We start from the raw sequence: 25347 nt of genomic DNA on the forward strand, positions 1-25347 counted from the left end.
ACTCCCCTATAGTTTTTTGTTTTTTGTTTTTTTTTTACAGGCAGAGTGGATAGTGAGAGAGAGAGAGAGACAGAGAGAAAGGTCTTCCTTTTTGCCATTGGTTCACCCTCCAATGGCCACTGCGGCCAGTGCATTACACTGATCCGAAGCCAGGAACCAGGTGCTTCTCCTGGTCTCCCATGGGGTGCAGGGCCCAAGCACTTGGGCCATCCTCCACTGCCTTCCCAGGCCATAGCAGAGAGCTGGCCTGGAAGAGGGGCAACCGGGATAGAATCTGGCGCCCCAACTGGGACTAGAACCCGGTGTGCCAGCGCCACAAGGCAGAGGATTAGCCTATTAAGCCACGGCGCTGGCCTCCCCTATAGTTTTTTAATAAGCATTTTCCATGAACGTTTTGATGATTCCCTCATATATAAGGGGATGGATTGGAGACCCAACTAACAGAAAGAACCTTTAAATATTAAGACACTGTAGTGACTTATTCAATTGGGCAGCTAGAGAGGAGAGCTAAGGTGTCTAGCTTATATTTGTAAGTAGTAAGACTAACCATTCTATATGAATATATATTCATATAGTCTGTATGAGAGAATGTAACTGAGGAATCTAGGTTTGTATGAGATGATCCCTGTTTTGGTCTAACCAATTCAGTTTCTCCATAATTAATCTAATCAATATTCATTTCTCAAGAGATAAATAGTAAACAGCCCAGGGCTTGCAGGAGATGTCAAGCAACAAGGCAAAAAGTCAATGTAAAAATGGTATTAGAAATGATTATGATTTTTTTTTTTGACAGGCAGAGTGGACAGTGAGAGAGACAGAGAGAAAGGTCTTCCTTTGCCGTTGGTTCACCCTCCAATGGCCGTCGCAGCTGGCACGCTGCAGCCGGCGCACCGCGCTGTTCCGATGGCAGGAGCCAGGTGCTTCTCCTGGTCTCCCATGGGGTACAGGGCCCAAGAACCTGGGCCATCCTCCACTGCACTCCCCGGCCACAGCAGAGAGCTGGCCTGGAAGAGGGGCAACCGGGACAGGATCGGTGCCCCGACCGGGACTAGAACCCGGTGTGCCGGCGCCGCAAGGCGGAGGATTAGCCTGTTAAGCCACGGCGCCGGCCTAGAAATGATTATGATTTTAAGATTGTTTAAGGAATATGTGTAAGCTGAGAAAAGGGCACTGAACATGATCTCAAAAAATTTCCAGTATTTCATATGGTGAGCCTAAATAAGGAATATAAGAAGGAAACTAAGGTACATGAGTAGGAATAAAATCAATAGAATTATTCATAGATGCCACAGATGAAGAGGGAAATTCATCCCTATGAAATGGAGCATAAAGATCAATATAAGGATTCATTTACTTCACTTGACAGGAAGGAATTGGGAATTGTTCATTGAGTGCTTATGTCTATGTTTGTGGTGAATGGTTTTTATCTATCAAATTTTTTTTTTTATTCCTCAAAACAAAATCTGTCAGGTGGATATCAAAATTCCTATTTCATGGACACATAGGAATTTAAGCAATCTGAAGATACAGTTTGTAAGTATAAAAGCCTATCAGCTTGTACTCTTTGCACTCAATCTTTCAGACAGAGATGACAGTGAACACAGGACACTGTAATCATGATGTGACTGTCCAAATGGAGTTGAATATGACAATAAAACATAAACTACCATTTTGTAAACTTTGTTCTAAGAACATATGCAAGGTGTTATTTTAGACCATTTATTTTCAAGGGCAAGAGGGAGAAAGGGGGAGCTCAAGTACAATTTGATTCAAGAGCATATTTGTAAAACTACTTTTCCTGTGATCTCTGTTAAATATAAGAGTGGGAATAAGAAAGGGAGGACATGTACAATTTGGGACATGCTCAAGCTGACTTGCCCCAAACGGTAGAGTTAGAAGCATACCAAGGGATTCCAATTCAATCCCATCAAGGTGGCATGTACCAATGCCATCTCACTAGTCCAAGTGATCAACTTCTGTTCACAATTGATCATAATGATAAGACTAAGAGTCAAAGGGATCACATAAACAAGACTAGTGTCTGCAAATACTAACCAATAGAATAAAAAAGGGAGAGAACGATCCAACATGGGAAGCGGGATACACAGCAGCCTCATAGAATGGTGGATGTCCTAAACAGCACTCTGGCCTCAGAATCAGCCCTTAAGGCATTCGGATCTGGCTGAAAAGCCCATGAGAGTATTTCAGGCATGGAAAGCCAAGACACTCTGGCAAAAAAAAAAAAAAAAAAAAAAAAAGAAAGATCTCCGTGAGTGAGATCCTAGTGGAAAGAACAGGTCATCAAAGAAGGAGGTACCTTTCTCTGAAGGGAGAACTTCCACTTTGACTACAACCTTGTCTAAATATGATCAGAGTCGGTGAACTCAACAGGCTTCCATAGCCTTGGCAACTCATGACAAGAACCTAGGGTGATTACTGATGCCATAAACAAGAGTGTCAATTTGTTAAGTCAACAACAGGAGTCACTGTGCACTTACTCCTCATATAGGATCTCTGTCCTTAATGTGCTGTACATTGTGATTTAATGCTATAACTAGTACTCAAACAGTATTTTTCACTTTGTGTTTCTATGTTGGTGCAAACTGTTGAAATCTTTACTTAATATATACTAAACTGATCTTCTGTATATAAAGAGAATTAAAAATGAATCTTGATGTGAATGGAAGGGGAGAGGGAGCGGGAAAGGGGAGGGTTGTGGGTGGGAGGGAAGTTGGGGGGGGGGAGAAAACCATTATAATCCATAAGCTGTACTTTGGAAATTTATATTCATTAAATAAAAGTTAAAAAAAAACTACTTTTCCTGCATTTCTGGTACTTGAAATAAAAAGTGGCCTATCAGGCTTCATAAGGATGTATGGTGAGTTGAATCTTCTTCTACGTTACCCTGGACAGAAAAGCTTGTGACAGATAGCCAGACAGGCTCCTACTATCGTCACTCAAAGTACAAAGCACGGTTATCTTTTAAGATTTTTCAAAAATATTATAAAACCTCCAAAAGGTGGGGGGTATATTTGCTTCAAGGTGTCTGTGATTTAGGACAGTGGACTGGCCACTAGTTTCTCTTTTCTCCTCCCCATACCGGTAAAATGAAAGGAATCAAAAAGATGAGGAAAAAATGATAGACATCTGCTTAGATGAATCTCAAAGGCTGAATACAAGAATCCAGTTCCAAAAAGTTTTATGATTTCACTTATTCTAGAAGATGAAACTATGGGGGCTGAAAACAATCAGTGGCCGCTGGGGGTTATGAGTAGGAGGAAATAGCATAAGGGAGTTTCTTGGGAGTGATAGTACTGTTCTGTATCCTAGCATGGTGATAAAACTCACAAAACTGTACACTACCAGAAAAATTTAAGGTTTATTATATAATCTAAATTTTTTTTTTTCAAAAAAATACAGGAGCCCAAAAGCATACACTAGAGAGGAAATACCAACAGACAAGTGATTTTAACAAATTTCTGGAAGATGGAAAGCTGATGAAATTATACTGAGCTGGACAGAGGAAGCTGCAATCTAAAGGAACTACAAGAGGGATACCAGTGAGAAGTGCTGACTGGTACCACAAGCCCTGAGCAGCTCAGATTTGGAAGTAAAAGTTAAATCACAGCAGAGTCCTGAAAATCACAACTAAAAATTACATATAACAGATGGTCAAATCCTGAAGACCTTTTCCCTACCCCCTTAGCCACACAAATGTGATGCCTCATCTGCAACACTGTGTCCCACAGTTAGACCCAGAACTTTTTTATTCGGAGAAATTAATGGGAGACAAGTAGGTGGAAGGGATACCCAGAGGAACAGATAAAAGGAAATAACATGAAGTAGAAATCAGGAGGTGGGTGGAAGAAATGGAAGCAGAGTTAAAAGCAGGAAGAAACAGACCCTCCCACAGCCCATTCCTTCCACAGAAGACTAGTGAATTCTTGCCTAGAGAACAACAACTCAAAGAAAAGACCCATAGCCAAAGGAACCTGGCAACCATTCCTTAGTACAGCACTTCTCAAAATATGGATTACCTACCAATGCTGACCTGTCAACTATTTATTACTTATTTTTTACACAAACAAGGTAACAATTTGCTGAGTGGCACTTTGCTGGTGAAGGCTATCCCTTGTCAGGCACTTGGTATAACAGAAAGCTTTCGAATAGTCCTTTGGAGTCCACTCACATATAGCAAATTGCCAAGACTAGCCAGAAATACGAGGAAAGTTGCCTATGTGCACAAATTTAAAGTAACAAAAAAATCTTGGTGTTAAAAGAGCAAGAAAGAAAAGTAACAGTATACATGCATCTATATATCTCTTCCGAAAAAATATTCTATGAACCAAGACTAGACATTTTGGAAACAACAGAAATGAAAGAAGTCTTGGAAATTGAAATGCTCTTAAAAATAAATTACAAATTCAATAAAAGGAAGTTGGTGCCTGTGTTGTGGCACAGCAAGTTGTTGCCAGTTTCCATGGCAACATATCAGAGGGCTCCTTCAGGTCTTGGCTTCTCCACTTCTGCTGCCAATCCAGCTTCCTGCTAAAACACCAGGGAAGGCAGTGGAAAAATAATCCAAGTAGGGCCCCTACCACCCATATCGGGGACCAGGATGGAGTTCCAGGCTCCTGGCTTCGGCCAGGCCCAGATCTGGCTTGCTGTGGCCATTTGGGGAGTGAGCCATAAGATGGAAGATCTCTCTCTTTCTCTCTCTTTTTTTTTTTTTTTTTTGACCCTTTCTCTGTGTCACTCTGCTTTTCAAATAATAAATCTTTTTAAAAAAGAATAGACAAAAGTTAAAGTTGTAAGATCAAACCAAAGAATTCTGAAAGAAGAGAGACAATAGCATATAAACTGGAGAAAATAAAATTCCCCATCTATCTAAAAAGCCCAATATCTGATTAAGATAGGATAAGATTTCTCAAAAACAACAATGAAAAGCATATAAGAATGGAGCAATAATTTCAAAATTCTGAAGGAAAATGATTTTTCCACTTAAAATTGCTTATGCAAACTATCTGAAATATGAGGGTAGAATAAGCATATTTTAGCACATAAAGACTCAGGAGATTTACCTTTCAAATGTGATTTCTTAGGAAGATATGTATTTTACAAAGTACTTCAGAGTACAGGAAAGTAAAGGAGGAAACAGAAGACTCAACACATACGGATGGCAAAGTGAGGTCATAGAAATGGAATTCATATTGAGACAAAAGAATAATCAGTATAGATTAGCAATGGGCTATGGCAGAATATCTCTAGTAAAAACAGACTTTTATCTGTCATTTGGGTACAGAAACCCTTTAAAACTAGTGATGGGAACATGGTGGACTTGACACAGAAGTTGGGAAAAATATCAAGATAGGTTTGCAACAGGTTATGTTAAAAATTAGGCTTATTATTAGTTACAGAAAAAAAGATAATTACACAAAAGAAAATGTAATCACTCTATACTGCTTTTGCTAACAAACAGAATATTTACATAGCCATAATTTTTTTTAACTTTTATTTAGTAAATATAATTTTCCAAAGTACAGTTTATGGATTACAATGGCTCCCCCCACCCATAACTTCCCTCCCACCCGCACCCCTCCCATCTCCCGTACATAGCCATAATTAAACAATACTTAATGTGTTTACCAAATCTTAAGATGTAACTGGGGCCAGTGCTGTGGTGTAGCAAGTAAGGCCACTGCCTGCAGTGCCAGCATCCTATCTGAGCGCCAGTTCGAATCCCAGCTGCTCCACTTCCGATCCAGCTCTCTGCTATGGCCTGGGAAGGCAGTGGAAGATGGCCCAAGTCCTTGGGCCCCTGCACCCGTGTGGGAGACCTGGAGGAAGCTCCTAGCTTGTGGCTTTGGATTGGCACAGCTCCAGCCATTGCGGCCAACTGGGGAGTGAACCAGCGGATGGAAGACCACTCTCTCTCTCTTCTCTCTCCCTGTAACTCTGACTTCCAAATAAATAAATAAATCTTCAAAAAAAAAAAAAAAAAAAGATGTAACTATGAATGCTAACCTGCCAACTAATTATTCTTTGGCTAAACTAAGGAAAAATCAATGTATATGTGTTGAAAGATAAATCATCATGGAATATTATCAAAACTTAGATCAAGCAATAAAAGGAAGGGCATACACTGAGATAGGTAACAGAAGAAGCACCTTTTGGAGTTAAAGAGGTTGTCTCTGGAAAGTAAGTAAAGCTCAAGCTAGGACTGTTTTTCTTACCATTATTAGATAGGACTGTTTTTCTTATCATTATTAGAAAGCCTTCAGAACTCACTACTTGATTAAATTGTGCACACATGTTGCTGTGATAAATTTTAAAGATATATATAAGCAAATAAGGTCACCATGGTCTGATGTGTTTTTAGACAATATATTTATTTTCAAATTTCAAATAACATTAGGAGAAATGTGGCTTTTATGTTTACTGAATGGTGCATGGGTTAAAAGGGGGTTCCAAAATATTCCACCATCATCCAAACTCTACAACAGACACACATCAAAGTTCTTTTAACAGGAGCACTGCCTTATTCCCTCCACCCTCCCTTCAGCTATGTTCATAAAGAACACAACTTTACAGCGTAAGTAACAAAGAAATGCCACATAATAATTCAATGGCAATAATATTTCCATGAGGACAGGAGATAGCAGGCTGAACAGCATTCATTAACCCTACCTCTTAACAGCTCCCTTTACTAGTAAGGATTTTCAATTCCTCTGTGCTGTTTCCTTTATTTTCATTATCTTTGCCTCTCTTTCTATTTACTAGACTTCAGTCAGTCTGTCTGTAACTTGGGTGACAATCTGACAACTTCTAGGTAAGAAGAGATGTATTTTAAGTAATTTAGATAAACTTTATGGTTAACAATGTCAGAGTGATTAATAAATATAAATAAATTAAACAATGAATCACACTTTATCAAATCTAGGCATGGAGAAGTTAAATCCTGGATTCACTGACCCTGGGTTAAAACTGAGTGCTAAACATCAGTAACAACACTGGGACACCATTATTTTAGCAAGACATTTGAACATGGCAAAATTAATTTTGCTCGTTTTTATTAATACAGAATGTTATCTTTTAATATAATCAATGCTACAAATAAACTGTCACTAACCAATAAGCAAATAATATTCACTTGACTTCTCTCGGTTGAATGATTCTCTATTAGGTAGTACACAGTTAATTTTACTCATTTATTCTCAAACTGTATTATTATTTAAATGACATTTCTTAGCTTTTACTTATTGAATAATTTCTTCAACTGGCAAACTTTTCATATGTCAAAATATACTAAAGCATTTTTCCATGCCTTCTACTTAACCTAGTTGCCTTAAAATACATTATGACTCTTTGAAAGTTAAATATAACAATGCATCCATAACATGAGCATTAAACCTATAAGAAATGTTTTCCCTCTTGCCATGCTTCACAGAGGCCATATCAATGTTCCATATTCTACATATTTAATGACAGGAATCCCTTTAAGATCAAATAGCAGGTGACAGGGAAGAACTTAAGCCATCAATGTACTTGTAAAACTGACAAAACTCCATATGTATTTTAAGATTCCATCTTCTCCACAGATGAACAAGTGTTGGAAGGGCTCTTCTTCAACTTTTCTTTAGTGGCACTTTTGGTCCCCCAGTTAGAAAGAGATGAAGGATGGTAGTCCTCCTCACACAGTGCAGACTTAATCTGGAAAGACTGGAAGAAATCCCTCCTGCCCTGCAGTGATGCACCCCAGAAAATAAACTGCCACATGCAAGAGGGACAATTTTCAGATTAAATAATGTTCTAAAGAACTGACAAAACAATATTTTTAGACAAAGAATTCTCTAACAATCAAGTAACTAAGTAATATTTTTACCAGTTAAAAGTCATTATAAATTACAAGCTCTTTTAACTGAATTTTATGTTATACAAAACTTAAGAAGTGTGGCACATTTCTACTATTAACCATTACATTATTTTGTTTTTATTTAAAAAGGCATATATTAATTAAAACTGATAATTACCCAGGCCTTTTGATTTAAAATATAACTGAAAGAAATCATTACAAACTCTGAATAAACAGACATTCTTCTACATAAACAGAGGAGTTATTTTAGTTTAAAAAAAAGAATTTCAATGCAATTAAGTCACCTCTGATTAATACATACATTTTCATGCATGTGAAAAAATAAAATTTACATTCACTTCAAGAATAATTCCCATAGCAAACAAATTACAGCATTTATTCAATAAGGAATATTAAAATAATTCCAGTTAGTAGAAAATAAAATAACTTCAACCACATATATTATAATTTATCATGTACATTCTCCAAAATCCCCAGAATTTAATTAGGAAATTTATAGAACACCTTTCCAAAGAATGTCTAGAAAAACCAACCAAAACAATTGGTATCTCAACTAAAGAGAATGTGTGTATACACATCCACATTTGACCTTTATGCAAAAAATGAATGAAATACAGAGGAAACTAAGGTTTCAAAAATTTCCGGAATATAATATTAGTACTTAAGCCAAAGCACTCACCTGTAAAATAAAAACAGCTTGAGGTATTTCCAATGATGAAGTAATTTTCTAAATATTAAATATACCCCAAAAGTGAAGAACAGTCTCCTCTGAGCTATACATATGATTTAGAGTTGAGGCAGAAGATGAAGGTCTGCCAAGTAGTTTTCCTATCTCACCTATGTTCTTCCTTCCTTTAGGAAGTATAGGCTTCAAGGGAAATTATCACATGGAAAAAGATTTGAAGTGAGTTGGGGTTCCTGACCTTAATATTTTCATCAAATGGGAAGAATAATTTTAAATTATCTTCTCTGGGACCTATCTAATCTCTTTAGACATTAGCATTAATTCCTATGCTAGACAAGGCAAGCATGTCCTTTGATATCAAAGCTAAGCTTAAAAAAGAACTGTAATGGATAAATTGAATACATGAACCACCTCAACAAAGATGGTACTTTAAGCCTTTACACATGACACATGAAAATGATGAAGTGTTTTATTTATATTTGGTCTTTCTTCATCTTTCTGTAACTCTGTATTCTGAAAGGTTAACAAGTCATTATGTTCATACAGTTTGTAATCCCTTTCTTCACACAATAGGCACACATATACAGCATCATATGTCAATAGAATATTATCAACACAGCATAAACATTTAAGCAGTAGACGCATTTCACATGACAAAGGCTCTATGCATCACGTGGCCCGTCTCAATAAAAAGCAAACATCAGAATGCCATTTCAGCAGTTACAGTGTTGATATGATCCATATAGGCTAATTTTTTATACCCGTCATATATTTTCTTAACTCATCCGTAGGAAAGAAGCAAAGGACAAAGACTGTTTAAAAAAAAAGTTATGTGCCAAGTTCAAAATGACATACTAACCAGACATCAGCATTCGAAAGCTAGGTTGAATAGGACTGGCCTTGACGCACATGCAGTAGATTTGTTTTCAGAATATAAAATTAAATGGTAATGTCAGCAGTATTACTATTGTTTCTATATTTATGATTAATTACTAATAACACAACTCCAAGAAGGAAGGAGATGGATCCAATAGCGATGTAAGCAATCCCCAGAAATGGATTTTTTCCTCCCATCCATGAAATAGTGCTCAAGATCATCCGTTTTCGTCCATCAAAAGAATGTACAGGATAATCTGAAGAAGGTATAGGAAGATTTTTCCATTTCTAGTACTTGATGTTTAAAACACAATTTTGAGTTAGCATTTAATTACTTATAATTCACTTTTTAATTCTATGATATACAGATACCTTACTCATATGTTCTAAATCACAAAGGAATTATATACGTTATATTAAAAGCTAATCTGGCAAATTAAGTGTTAGTATTAAGAGCCAAAATAATTTACCAAAACAGTCTAAAGGTTACATAGTTTCTAGGTGCTTTTGCTCTCATTACACAGAAGGGGCAAAAGGTTTCAAACTAAATTAATATGAAAAGATACTTCAGATGAACAGTGTTGAAGTCCTTATAGGAAGAGAGTGACAGAGCAGGAGAAAAATGAAACAATCAAAAAATTGGAAGTCTCTCTCAACCTTTTAAAAATTGTGAACTCATAGAACATGTATAACAAGGTATAATTATGAGACTATGAGTGGACTCTGAGCACAAGGTCAAAAAGCACAACACCAAAGTTTTAACCTGCTGATGTGGAGCAAAGACAAAATGCATGCTGTACCACAGGGTTGATGACTACAAAGAGTTGATGTGATTTGTGTCTGGTAGAAAGATTTAAAACAGGGAATACCAGTGTATTGTATGAATTATCTACATGGAACAATTCTAGAATTCTGGCAAGAGTTAGGACAGAGAAAAAGATAGAACCAGATCCCTATGTGAAAAGTTTAAAACTTTTTCAAACACATATCTTTAAGCAGTGTTAGGCCCCATCTGTTTCTCTAGCTTCTGCAAGTCTCTATCTCCATAGATGGAACCCTATGACTACAAACAGCATGCTCCATTTGTCTGATTTCTTAAATCAATTTAAAAAAATTATTCATCTGAAAGGCAGAGCTACAGAGTGAGATAGAGAGATATCTTCCATCTACTTATTCACTCCCTAGATGACTGCAACAGCCAGGATTGGGCCAGGCCAAAGCCAGGAGCCTAGAACTCCATCCAGGTCTCTCATGAAGAGTGCAAGGGCCCAATCACTTGGGCCATTTTCTTCTGCTTTCCCAAGCACATCAGCAGAGAGCTGGATTGGAAGTGGAGCAGCCAGGACTCTAAACTGCACTCATATAGGATGCCAGTATCACGGGCGGTGGCTTAACTGACTGTGCCACAACACTTGTACCTTTAAATCAATTCTAACCTGGGGTAGGAATTATTTTAAGAGCTCTAATTAACCCAAAACAATGAGGAAGATAGTATAAAATCATCCATGCTGATCTCTCTTTCTCTAGCCCAACCCTAAGAAGAAAATAAAAATGTGTTTTTGAATTAACACTAATATCTAATTCTCGTTTTATACCAATTTAAAAAAAAAAAGTTTTGGCCGGTGCCGCAGCTCAATAGGCTAATCCTCCACCTGCGGCGCTGGCACACCGGGTTCTAGTTCCGGTAGGGTCGCCAGATTCTGTCCCAGTTGCCCCTCTTCCAGGCCAGCTCTCTGCTGTGGCCCGGGAAGTACAGTGGAGGATGGCCCAAGTTCTTGGGCCCTGCACCCGCATGGGAGACCAGGAGAAGCACCTGGCTCCTGCCTTTGGATCAGCGCGGTGCGCCGGCCACAGTGCGCCACCGCAGAGGCCATTGGAGGGTGAACCGATGGCAAAAGGAAGACCTTTCTCTCTCACTGTCCACTCTGTCAAAAAAAAAAAAATATATATATATATATATATATATGTTTTATTTATTTATTTGAAAGGCAGAGTTACAAAGTGAGAGGGAACAATAGACAGGTTGGGGGAGGGAAGGAGAGACGGAAGGAAGGGAGGGAGGGAGGGAGGGAGGGGCGGGGAAGGGAAAGGAGGGGGAGGGAGGGGAGGGGAGAGGGGAGAGGAGGGGAAGGGGAGAAGGGGAGGGGGAGAGGAGGAGAAGAGGAGGGGAAGGGGAGGGGATGGGAATGAAGGGGAGGGGATGGGAGAGAAGGGAAGGGGAGGGGAGGGGATGGGAGAGAAGGGAAGGGAAGAGAGGGAGGAGAGAAAAGAGAGGAAGGGAAAGAGATAGGTATCTCCCATCACTCCCCCAAATGCCTGCAACAGCCAGGATTGGGCCATACTGAAGCTAGGAGCCAGGAACTTCATCCAGGTCTCTCTCATGGGTGGTAGGAACTCAAATACTTGGCTTCTGCTGCCTCCCATGCCCATTAACTGAAAGCAAGAACCTGGATCAGAAGTGGAGTAGATAGGGGATACAGGTATCCAAAGCAGTGATTTAACCTGCTGTGCCACAATGCCTACCCTATATCTAATTTTGATAATTTACCCTTGATGTTTCACAGGCCCAAATCTCTGTCTTGTCTATCTGGGAGAGACCCTGCATTCTTCTTGACAGTTCTCCTCTCACTCTCCCAGTCCTGCTGCAGACTTCCTGAACACAAATCATCTGTTAACTATGAATTCCCCCAAATCCTGCTTTACTGCACTCTAGCCTACAGGCTGGTACATACCCTTGCTTTTTTTAGACCTTTCAGATGATAATTGTGACAGAATGTTGAGGAGATGAACTAGGGAAGGTGAAGTTATCAAGTTCCCATGCCTTTTACCCTTGCCTTCTTATCTCTGTGTTCCCCTATTTCCGTGCCCCTATAATCAGTGTCATGGTAACCGACAGGCCTACCTGCTTGGCTGGCTGGCCACAGCCCTGTTATGTGATGGTTTGGCTCCAGGCAGTCACTATTGTCTGTAAACCCATCTAAGCAAATGGCTTGGCTATTGGTGAGTGTAGCTATTGGTCAATATGGTTTCCAGTGGATGCATGAGGACACATGTAGGCAGCTGTGTATGGCTAAGTGCAGATGTGTATAGATGTCCCCATGCATGCATCCAACTGCCACCATGGACACAAAGGCAGATATCTCTTGTGGCCCCCACGGCATTTGGGGGCAAGTGGCTGTTCCTTGTACATTTCTTACCACCACTGTGAGTTAAGGAGATATAAACCCCCAAATGGCTCCAAGTTGTTCACTGACCTGTTGGAATCTGGATCTGCTTAACCTGCTCGAAGCCCTAGGAATATACAGAACTATCCTTCTATTTTTGGCTCTTCCATCAGGATAATATTCTTTCTTATAGTACCTAAAACTAGCTCTAAAATTGCTCCTATGTGTGCCTAGTCTCAAAATCTTAGGTCACTTTCCATCTTCTGCTACTATCAGGCCATATTCAATTGCCTATTCAAATACAACATCAAGAAAATAAAATATAAAAGTAAGCATTATTTTGAAAGCGAGGCTATTAATTTAACCACTTACTGACACATTATAAAACCATGGCTCATTTGGATTATGGGAAATTAAAAATGCAATGATTTAAAATGATATCATTTGGGAATCTTTTCATTCACAGTACTCTTATAATCTTATATAAACAATGAACCATAGACTAAAAGATATTAAAAATTTTATTCAGAGGAAATTATCCAATATTTCCCTCCTAAAAAACAACTACCTCTACACAGCTATGGCTTGGTCTGACTACCTGAGGCAACTAGCTAGGGATACAGCCTATAGTATGGACTAAAGGTGAGTCATGACCTTTTTGAGTCAATAGCCTGGTCATGAACCCCAACTCTAATTATTAGCTGAGTAACTTGTAAGTTACTCAAATGCTCTCTGTTCCTGTATTCTTGTCTATGACATGGAGATGATACCTACTGCATGTTACTGCTTGAATTAAACAAAATAATATGAGAAAAGTACTTAACACAGTGTTGAAATGCCATCAGAATGGAATAAATATTTTATCAGTACTAAATGTGAACATAAGTTATTAATGTAGAACAATGTAGTCAATTATAAAAATATTTTGATATTATGAAGATAAACAATTATGAAAAAATTATATTGATATGAATTAACACACCCATTGCCATTCAATATCTAAAAATGTATACTAAAACAGCCCATTACCATCAACTTTATATAGTATTATATAAACTCACTAGCATTCACATTATGCTCAAGCACCTATATCTTAAGTAATTTTACCAAATTATCTGCTTCAAACCCTACTATGAAGTATATACAAACTTAAGACATTTTTAGGAAAAAAATTAAAAGATGTATTTCATATATATACATATACTTAAAAAATGCAGATATCAAAACACAAGCACAAAGAATGCATCACACAACTGAGCTAAGACTGGACTAGAATCCTTTCAAATTCTATGTATCTGTATATATAACCAGAAAAGGATACTGTATGTGATATTCAAATAGTATCGTCCAGCTGGCAATGTTGGATGTAAATCATTTTTCCGCTCTATAAGACGATACAACTTACGAAAAGTAGGTAATGCTGCAGTACGCATCCAAACAATAAAATCCTCATTTACAAATCCACTATTATCAATGTCAGAATCCAGCATGTATACTGGTTTAAGCCAGTTTACTGGCTTTGTTGTACCTTAAAAAAGAGCAGGGGAGGGAGATGTAGACAAAATATTTAATTCTATTATGATTTTCAATGAAAATTTACACACTTCTAAAAAAGATGCACAACACAACTGGAATATTTTTCTAATTTCGAAGGCACATACTCATATTCTAAAGAAGTATTACAATCTAGAGAAAAATCTATTCCTTATGTAACAACAAAAAATTGCTATATGGTTGATATCTCAATTAAGAAAATACTAAGTAGGAATACTGACTACATACCAAAAAGGCAGGTTACTTATATGCAACACCAGAGAAATTGAATTTATGACTAAAATTATACATTCCCTTCAGAATCATAATACATAAAAAATTTTTATCTAACTTGGTACAAAGTGGAGGAAAGAAAATTTGTTCTTTTTTAAAAAACAATTTTAAGATTCTAATGATAGAAAATTTAAGATACTTCATGAAAACTCCTAGTTTATTTTTTTAAGAGATATTAATAATGTTTTACCTTTAAATCGTTCTTCCAGGTTTTCACCTCCAGGGGGATTTCTGAATTTCACATTTTTATCTGTCCACCAAGCAATACCTTTCTTTTTCAAAGGAATAGGCACAGGTGTCGGATCAGATTCATTGGAAATCAGAAATAATTCTAATGTATCTAAATAAAAGAAAAGAAAAACACTACTAAATATGTACTAAAAATCTGTAACATCTGCTTTATTCTGAGAATGAGTATCTGGTTATTTGGCCCCAAATGTGGTTGTGACAGAGGAAGCACATCATACAAATCCATTCTCTATTAAATGTGAATTAAGAAAAGCAACTTTATAATTCTACATAGACTTCCCTTTCCTCAACACAGTTCTAAGTCACATTTCTATATGGCTAGATGCTATGTAAAAAAATCAAATGTTTTAATATTAGCTCAAATAAAATTACAAGGTAAATCTGTCTCTCTTTTATTCCTTTCAATCGTGTGCCTAATAACTCCTGGCTTATCCATTTCTCTCTGTGCACTGTTCAATATGGTAATCAAAAGGCACTTATGGTTAATGCAAATGAATATATTCTCTAAGTATGTAACACATATCAGAAACCAAAGACTTCTAAAGAAAATACAGAATATAAAATTTTTCAATAACTTTTATAGACAATTACATGCTGAAGTGATAATATCTGGGGCATACTGAGTTAAGTAAAATATTAAAATTAATTTCACTTGTTTCTTTTTACAGTTATTAATGTAACTACTACAGAAACTTAAAAATTACTTACACGGATCAACTTTGCGATTCACCTTATTTTTCTATCACAGTGCTGCTTTAAATGATCTCATATATTTCTTTTTTAATAGCATAAATAAATTGAGTTGGAAGAAAGCCTGGCTTTTATTTTTTCTTATATGAAATAGGAGTATTAGCAAAATATCTTTGCTTCTTTCTTCTCAGAGAAAGAAATTCTTAAATGTAAGAATGCTTAAAATAAAGTCAAAGGATTATAATTCCCCATTCAGTACCTAACTGCTGTTTATCTTAAAGTGGTTGAATTTCTCAATTTCACTCATGTTTACCAGGCTATCAAATCTGTAATAAGATTATACAAACTGTAATAAAATGGAGGTACTACAAAAAGTTCACAGAAAAAAATGGAATTAAAAGATAAGTTTATGGGGCCAGAGCTACGGCATAGTAGGCTAAGCCTCCACCTGTGGATGCCAATATCAGCATCCCATACAGGGACCAGTTCATGTCCTGGCTGCTTCTCTTGCAATCCAGCTCTCTGCTGATGGCCTGGGAAAGCAGTAGAAGATGGCCCAAGTTCTTGGGCCACTGCACCAGCGTGGGATATCCAGAGGAAGCTCCTGGCTCCTGGTTTCACATCAGCCCAGCTCCAGCCAGTACAGCCATTTGGGGAGTGAATCAGTGGATGGAAGACCTCTTTCTCTGTGTCTCCCTCTCTCTGTCTGCAACTCTGCCTCTCAAATAAATAAACCATATATATATATATATATATATATATATATGTGTGTGTGTGTGTGTTTAATATATATATATGTTTATTGTGCTAAAAAATTTTCAAAATCCATATGTAGTTTTTCATAATATACATTTTCCATGAACTCTTTGAAGACCCCTTCATATAGTTCTATACCAATATCTATGTGTCTAGATCATACCATTAAACATGCTATTGGCAATAGCTCCACAAGGAGCAATTGGTTTATCTTCATTTCTTCGATAAGGCTCACATTCCTTACTGGGATTCTGTTTTTTAAAGGAAACAAAGAGAAAAGTTATTACTTTTGGCATCTGGAAGACTATGAGCTATCACTAATTACAGATTAAAATTCAGCTCCTGTATTCTCCCCTCTTATATTAATATAAACGGACATAAATAATATCATTTAAATACTCAACATATATTCCTTGACACTATTATATTTATAATGTAATCTTTACTTAGATATATTCTGTCATAGACACATATACCAAATTAACATTTTTTTAATTTTCAAATCAAAATAAAAATGATAACCACAAAACTTTTTTTTAAGGAAAAATTAAGAAATGGTCTATTGTTGATCCAATTGTGATATAATAAAAGGGATTTTAAATTGGAAGGTAAGAGAATTGAGGTTCTAAATCCTGGAGCAAGTCCCTTGATTAAACTGGGAAACAATTATAAAGTGAACATATCCAATGAGATAATTTAAATTTTGTAATTTGGGGTTAAATATCATGTCTTAAGAAAAGAAGGAAGAAAGGAGTTTAATGCAGATTCCTAGAATATACCAATTTCTGAATTGTACAGCCAGACACAAAGAAAACGAAAATGTTGGCAAGGCATACTATTTGCCTGTCCTTCATACTCGATTTTAAGATAGTCCTACTGAAAATCTCAAGAAGATGTAGTAATTACAAGGTTAAACTAAAGAGTGTACCAAGTCTGAAGTTAGGTGTATATCTGGGTTGTTTTGGGACTCTCAGGCCACATTAATCCACATTTTGAGAACACAAAAGAGATCAAGGTAACCTCAATTTGGAACTAACTAGATCCTATTTATTTCTCTTTTGGTTATTCCATTACTGACCAAACCTGACTTGTATCTATATTCTTTATGTAGAAACTAGAAAAAATACTCTGCGAGTAGAAAAGACAAGAGAAGGAAAACAAAATATGTGCTAAGGATTTCATAATGTTTCTTTAATATTTTCTTTTTGGTCCCTAAGCCTTTTATATTGATAAAGTTGGTACTCTAAGACTATAAAGAGAAATAATATGTAACTGACTTGTTACTTTCTGAATACTTTGATGAAAATTATGATTTATTTTTTAAAAGGTTATTAAATGTAAATAAGCATACAGGACAACTATGTTCTAGTTGCTAAATTCTTAAATTAGTTTTAAAAGAAAGGAAAATATTTACTACTTATGTGTCAGGTACTAAACTAAGTAATACTAAGTACTTGGCATTTATTGTCTTAGAAAAGCAATTTAATGAGCACCTAACATACAGCATGTACCACGTGAGGTCCCAGAAGAAAAACAAATAAAAAATCTTTTAAGCAATTCAAAATATAACATAGAAAATAAACCCATGCATAACCAACCATAATACAAAATAAGAGCCATGATAATGATGTCTATATTCATTCAACAAATATGTATTAAATTTCTTCCATGTGCTAAGCACTAGTGGAACACTTGGTATATGGTAATTAAAGAAAGTCATGCATCCTGCCCTCATGAGATTATAATATGGTTAGGTAAACATAATAAACAAATAGATAAATATATAATTATAAACTATAGTAAGTGTTATGAATATGCTATGTGAGTAATTAATGGGAAGAGGGTAGGAAAAGCTACTTCAAAATCTATGGCAATGGGATGCTTGTCTCTGGAGGAAGTGTCATATAAGTTAAAACCTAAAAAAAAAAAAAGAGTAAGCTCCAGCCATGAGGAAAGCAGGAAGAACACAGTTTTAAACAATGAGAACAACATATTGCATTAAGAAAGTATTTCTGAGGAAGCAAAGGTGAATAAACTTAGAACATACTAAGAGGGAGAATGATAAGTGATGAAATTCAGGATTATGCATAACTGCTCCAAGTGTTAACAAATGATTGAAAGAGTTTAAGACGGGAAGTGGTATTTGCATTTTTTATTAAAGACCAATATGGCTGCTAAGTGGAGAAAGGGCTGGAAACAAGAGGCAAGATTGGATGAGTGGGGGACACTCAAGCAAAGCAAAGAGTGGTAACTTGGAACAGGATATAAATGAAGTAAATACATAAAGAAGTTATATTGCACCAAAGAGCACACAGAAAACCAGCAGGCCACAAGATGACAGGACCTCCAGAGATGGAGTAAGAGCTGCAATAGGGAACACAACTATACCCATTCATTTAGGTGTTACCTATAGCTGCAACAGCAGAGTAGAGTAACTGCAACAGAAACCGTGTGAACTACAAAGCCAAAAACTCTCTGGCCCTTTACAGAAAAAGTTTATCAATCTCTAGTCTAAACTAAAATCTCAGTTTGCAGTTTGTAAGAAAAGAATCAGCATTTTTCAAAAAGCTTCACAGATTGCTTTCCAGTACTCTACTTTTTGAATTTGACTGGTCTTACTCCGAACAAGTTAAAAAAAAATGGAAAGTATCCATATTCAAATTTAAAACACATTCCCAGAAATCAAAAGTAGCTTATTTGCATATATTGACCTGGTATAATAATGAACAAACTCAAACAGAACACATTTTACACTCACAATGCTAGACTCATCAAAATTCCAATACAAACAGATAAATGAAGCAAAAACCCCAAAGACACTAGTAGAAACAAGCAGGTAGCAATATGTCTTTTGCTTGTCCAACATCATCCATCTGTGCATATTCCAGGAAAAACACATTGTAAGTAAACTAGAAATGTCAATATTTTAATTTCATCCTAACATCATTAAATAATTTGACATTTCTAACATCACTACATGTTCTTATTTCACACATACCATAGTTTCAAATTTCATTTTACTTACAAGCAAAGCACTGGGATCTCCATTTAGTTGACTATCATCTCGAGATTTCACATAACGACGATGATTTTGATAGAAATTAGACAGTCCATAGTACATAAACACATTGCCCTAATGAAACAGAGGGGAAATTTTTTTCATATAAAAACTATTATGTATAAACCTGTTTTATGTTTACATAAAAGCACTGTATTTTGGACTTCATAATTTGTTTACAATTTGTGAAGGCAGGACACATTATTAATTTTCTGCAAGTTCTTAGTAATTTAAAACCATATAATTATAAATAAGGTTAAAGAAAGTATATTATAAAAATCCAAAAGTAAACTTTCAAATTATCCTTAAAGCCTTCAAAAAAGTACCATTTACACTATAAAACAACCCTCAGGGTAAGTGGGATGAGCTTTTTGGTCCAGCTAGGGACATCTGCATCCCACATCAGAGTGCCTAGTTTGAATCCTAGCTACTCCTCCACCTTCAATCCAGCTTCCTACTAATGCTCATCCTAGGAAGCAGCAGGTGATAGACAGCTCAAGTATTTGGGTCCCTGACACTCAGGTGGAGAGACAGGTTGAGTTCCAGGCTCCTGGCTTTGGCCTGGCCCAGCTCTGGCTGTTACAGGCATTTGGGAAGTGAACCAGAAGATGGAGGATCAATCTCTGTCTGTCTGACTCTCTCAATATATATGCCTTTCGGCTGGCGCCGTAGCTTAACAGGCTAATCCTCCACCTTGTGGCGCCAGCACACCGGGTTCTAGTCCCGGTTGGGGCGCCGGATTCTATCCCAGTTGCCCCTCTTCCAGGCCAGCTCTCTGCTATGGCCCAGGAAGGCAGTGGAGGATGGCCCAAGTGCTTGGGCCCTGCACCCGCATGGGAGACCAGGAGAAGCACCTGGCTCCTGGCTTCGGATCAGTGCTATGCGCCGGCCGCTTTGGCCATTGGAGGGTGAACCAACAGCAAAAAGGAAGACCTTTCTCTCTGTCTCTCTCTCTCTCTCACTATCCACTCTTCCTGTCAAAAAAATTTAAAAAAAAAAAATTTAAAAAAATATATATGCCTTTCAAATAAAATGAAAATATAAAAATATTTAAAAACCCACAATGACTGTATTAGTCTACTTTGAGCTACTTTCAATTTAAAATTTCCTCTAACTCTGATTGGCTATCACCTGATTTTACCAACTTTTCAGAGGGATAATGATCAAACTGGCATTTACTGTCCAAGTAAATTCTGAACTTAAACCAGAATACATTAATTTATCAATAGGCCACTATATACTATCAGTGATTAACAAATTAGTAAATTAAGACAATGATCACTATAACAATCTAGAAAAGTACTTTATTTAATGAAGGCACCTTTAAAATAACTTGGGAAAGGAAGGTAAACCTACATACATAACAATTGTTCAGAAGATGCTAAAAAGGCATCTTGAGTGACTAAAACTCTCTCTCTCCTGGTTGCCAGTTATATTTTCTATATTCTTATCATCAATGAAATGAATCCAGTACTCTAAGTATGCTTTATTTGATTGCTACTTTCATAAAAAAAAATCACTTAAAGCTTGATTTTCAAGCACCAAACTGATGGAACAAGGACATAAGCCTCAGCCATTTTAGGTTCTTGTTACCCCTGCCTCCTGTCAAGAGACCAGTTCAGGGGGCCGGTGCTGTGGAGTAGTGGGTAAAGCCACCACCTCCAGTGCCAGCATCTCATATTGGCTCCAGTTTGAGTTTCAGCTGCTCCACTTCCAATCCAGCTCCCTGATACTGTGCCTGGGAAAGCAGTAGAATACGGCCCAAGTCCTTGAGCCCCTGCACCCGTGTGAGAGACCTGTAAGAAGCTCCTGGCTCCTGACTTCAGATAGGCCCAGCTCTGGCCATTGAGGCCATCTGGAGAATGAAGCAGCGGATGGAAGACTTCTCTCTCTCAAAAAGAAAAAAAGAGACCAGTTCAGTCTCACACCCTATTGCTCATCATCCCACCCACTGTATTCTTCCCCAAGTTTGGAAAGCAGTGGGCCAATCTTGAAGAATCTGTATGGGGAAGCTCACCTCCACCTACTGCCCCACCCCCACTCCTTTCCCACCTAAGATATAAAAAGACCCAACCTACTGGGGTCTGGGCCCTCTGCCACATGTTCAGTCTGTGTGCAGACACTGGCAGCTGGTTGACCTCCGTGAGTTTATTTTCTTTGAATAAATTCGGTCTGGCTGCAAGTTTGTATTCTGTCTCTTCTCTAATCTGTACTCTTTTTTCTTATACAAACCATATAAATTTTCTAACCTGTAAAAAGGAAATGTTTACATGGGAAATTTTTTTTTATTGGAGGGGTGGCTGGTCAAAAGTACATCATGCAGGGGTTGGGTTCAAGTCCTGGCTACTCTGCTTCCAATTCAGCTTCCTGCTAATGTATACCTTGGGAGGCAGCAAATCATGGTTCAAGCACTTTGGTCCTTGCCACTTATGTGGAAGACCTGGATTGAGTTCAGATCTCCTGGTGACTTGGTCCAGCATTGGCTGTTGCAAGCATCTGGGGAGTAAACCAGTGGATAGAAGGTCTCACTCCATCTGTCTGTCTCTGTCTATCTGCCTTTCAAATAAAATAAATTTTTAAAAATTACATACTAGAAACACAGGGGATGGATATGCTTTTAAAAAGGAGTATTATCTTAATTAGGAACCAATACAGTAAATTCAGTTTGGAAATTAACAAAGATTCTTTCAATGAATACTGAGACAAAATAACCTACTGTAATTCCCTGAAAAGCCTTTAAAACTACTCAAACTTGGGAAGAAACAAACAGCCCACAGAAGAATGAATTGGAGGTTGGTCACCTTTACAGAAGAGAAGTTCTTAAATAAGGTTTTTTTTATTTGTGTGAGGAGATTTAATGAAGCTTCTAAATCATTACTAATCTCTCATGATTCTCCACATTCTGAGTAAAGCATAAGTTATTTGTATCTTTATAGTTTCTCACCACATTGAAAAACAATGGACTTTTAAAGATGTCTTGAATCTATATGCTATTATTGAAACACGCCTAAATAATTAAATTCCAAATTTGTTTTCAAGTTTGTTTCAAAGGCATTATCCTGTCCTTCATCTTGGTGCAAGAGCACCTACAACCACTAGATGGCAACCATATCCCATGGTTATGAAAGCCATCCTGTCCTTTAGAAAATCTGAAGCACCAGAAAATTTATAAAGTTGGCATATTAAAGCAGTTTTGCTCCCTGAAGAATAATTTTTTTTAAGCTCAATTTTCAGGAAGAGGAAAGTACCACTTGGTCTATTCTGAATCTTTGTGTCCTTTAGCATATGCTCAAGTTACCAAGAACATCAGAACAATGGGAACTCAGACAAACATACAAACACAACACATGCATACATGCTTGAACAGACAAATGGAGTCCTAACTACTTATCAAAGCATAGAAAGTCAGTAAGGTTTAGGTATGTGCATTTTTGGTAATGCTTTGTATCTCACAGAAAAAAAAATGAAATATTAGGATAATTAGCATTTATTTTCTGCAGTTAAATGTGTTTTATTATTAAAAACATGCAAAACAATTTGAACCATAATTTTATTTATTTATTTAGAGAGACAGAGATAGAGAGCTTCCCCATTTGCTGGTTCACTCCCCAAATACTCATAATGGCTAGCCAGGGCTGATCCAAGCCAGTGCTCAAAGCTGAGCTACAACCCAGGTCCCCCATGCGGGTGACAGGGACTTAACTACTTCAGCCATCACTTGTTGCCTCCCAAGGTGCTTATTAGCAGGAAACTGGAATCAGTAGAAGAGCTGGGACTCAAACCCAGGCACTCTGATATGAGACACAGGCATCATGACCAGTATTCTAAGGACTAAATCCAATGTCTACTCTACATAGAAGCAATAAATTTAAAATACAAGTACATGCAGATACAAACCTGAAACAAAATGGATTTTTGAAGTTATAAAATATTCCAGTAACTATTTGTTGAACTCTTTAGTTAGTAGAGCCATTAAGCCTTTGACAATGATACAAATTACATGTTATCTCAAAAGAAAAAACATTAAATTGAAAAAAAGTAAAACACATATATGGAAAATGTAAAAATTCCAGTAAAATAAAATGTTTTTCATTCTATCTACCAAGTACTAACTTTAGTAAACCATTCAAATAAATATATTTAATTATCAGACATCAAAATGCAAAAGCCAAACATCTAAAACAATCTTCCTCAAAAGTAAATGGATTCAAATAAAGTGACTTCCCTAGAAAATGAAAGTACCTAATAAGAAACATTTAATACAGTATTAGCATTTTTTAAAGTATGGCTTTTCTAAAATATTACTTAGAAATACAGACCTCAAATGATTTTTCCAGTGTGAAGTTAATGGTACAAATGCAAGGTGAAGGTGTCACATTTGAAGACAAACATTTATTGCAGGGACTAGAAGGCTCTGTTCCAGTATAATCAATCTGCAAAAGAAAAATATAACTGAGCATCTCCTTGGAAAAATGGATACCTGAAACATTCGGGAATAACTTGCTATTAAAAGAAAAAGTAGACAAAGAGCCCAGACAACTGTTTTCAGGATCACCTGTTTATTTTGACAGTGTCAAATATTAAATATTGGGAAGGGGCTTCTTTTGTCCTGCTAGCTGATATTTCCAATCCTCTCTACTTTCTACCATAAGAAATACCTTTATACAGGAAATTCTATTAAAATTCAAAATTATATGATGCATAAAAATTTAAACAGCTACAAAGTTAAAATTATCAAAATGTTAGATTAATAAAAGTCAATAAATCAGCTTTTCCTCTTAAATCTTTCAATATTAAAATACTTTTCAGTCACCTCAACTTTCCATGGTACATTTTTACATTTTAAAAATTACTAGGTTTTCAAGGGTTACTATTTTTTCAAAACCTGGTGTTGAATGTATCTCCCCTTCGTGCTGGGTTCCTGGCAGGGAGCTTCATCCTTGGAATTTCCGAGGTGACAGAAATATATGTTATTCCTAAATCCCTTGACCCATACCAGAGTTAATGCTAACCAGATAGCTCAGGATGAGGGCTGGTCACCTGAAAGATCTAGTGTTCAGCAGCTATGGCCTCTGGAGAAGGGAGCAGAGTGTGCTGGAAACGTAGTTCAACCATTAAGTCAATGTTCAATCAATCATGCTCCCATCATGTAGTTCCAATAAAAACCCACAGGGTAAGTATTGTGGAACAGTGGGTTAAACAACCAACATTGGAGCAATGGTTTGAGTCCTGGCTATTGTGTATATTCTATGGGTTCTGACAAATGTATAATGACATCTATCCACCACTGCATCATACAAAACAGTTTCACTACCCTAAAAATCCTGTACAATCTGTTCATCCTTCTCTCCCCATTTACCAGATTGCTAATCTTTTCTGTCTCCATAGTTTTGCCTTTTCCAAAATGTCACATAGTTGGAATCATACCATATGTAGCCTTTTCAGACTATTTTGTTTATTTGTTTTTTTTAAAGATTTACCTATTTATTTGAAAAGCAGAGTTACAGAAAGGCAGAGGCGGAGAGACACAGGTCTTTCATCCGCTGGTTCATACCTCAACTGGCCGCAACAGCCAGAGCTGAGCCGATCCGAAGCTAGGAGCTTCTTCAGGGTCTCCCACATGGGTGCAGGGGCCCAAGAACTTGGGCCATCTTCTACTGCTTTCCTAGGCCATAGCAGAGAGCTGGACTGGAAGTGGAGCAGCTGGGACTCAAACCGGCGCCCATATGGGATGCCAGCACTCGAGGCGGCAGCTTTACACCCACTACACCACAGCACCAACCTCTGTTTGTTTTAACTTATTTTATTGATTTGAAAGGCAGTTACAGAGAGGGAGAGACAGAAGGAGAGGTCTTCCATCTGCTAGATCAGTTCCCAAATGGCCACAATGGCAGGAAATGGGCCAGGCTGAAGCCAGAAGCCAGGAACTCCATCCAAGTCTCCCACGTGGGTGATGAGGGCCCAATTACTCAGGCCATCTTCTGCTGCTTTTCCCAGGCACATTAACTGGCAGATAGATCAGAAGTGGCACTGCTGGGACACAAACTGGTGCCCATATGGGATGTCAGTGACACAGGTGGCAGTTTAATACACTGTGCTACAGTGCAGGCTGTAGACTGGCTTCTTTTGTTTAGTAATATGCATTTAAGGCTTTATATGTCTTTTCATG

General features: G+C 37.2%; 1 protein-coding gene across 1 annotated transcript in view; it reads right to left on the reverse strand.

Annotated features, from left to right (window-relative positions):
* Positions 1 to 6844: 6844 nt before the first annotated feature.
* The window catches only part of TMEM30A (transmembrane protein 30A), a 44801-nt gene continuing 26298 nt past the window's right edge, over positions 6845 to 25347 (reverse strand). The window contains 6 exon segments of the mRNA XM_062186373.1: positions 6845 to 9691; positions 13920 to 14126; positions 14616 to 14765; positions 16284 to 16371; positions 19146 to 19253; positions 23498 to 23611. Of these exon segments, the coding sequence (XP_062042357.1) occupies positions 9498 to 9691; positions 13920 to 14126; positions 14616 to 14765; positions 16284 to 16371; positions 19146 to 19253; positions 23498 to 23611 (861 nt within the window). The 3' untranslated portion in view covers positions 6845 to 9497.

The sequence above is a fragment of the Lepus europaeus genome, chromosome 3 (assembly GCF_033115175.1).
Source record: "Lepus europaeus isolate LE1 chromosome 3, mLepTim1.pri, whole genome shotgun sequence".
NCBI lineage: Eukaryota > Metazoa > Chordata > Mammalia > Lagomorpha > Leporidae > Lepus > Lepus europaeus.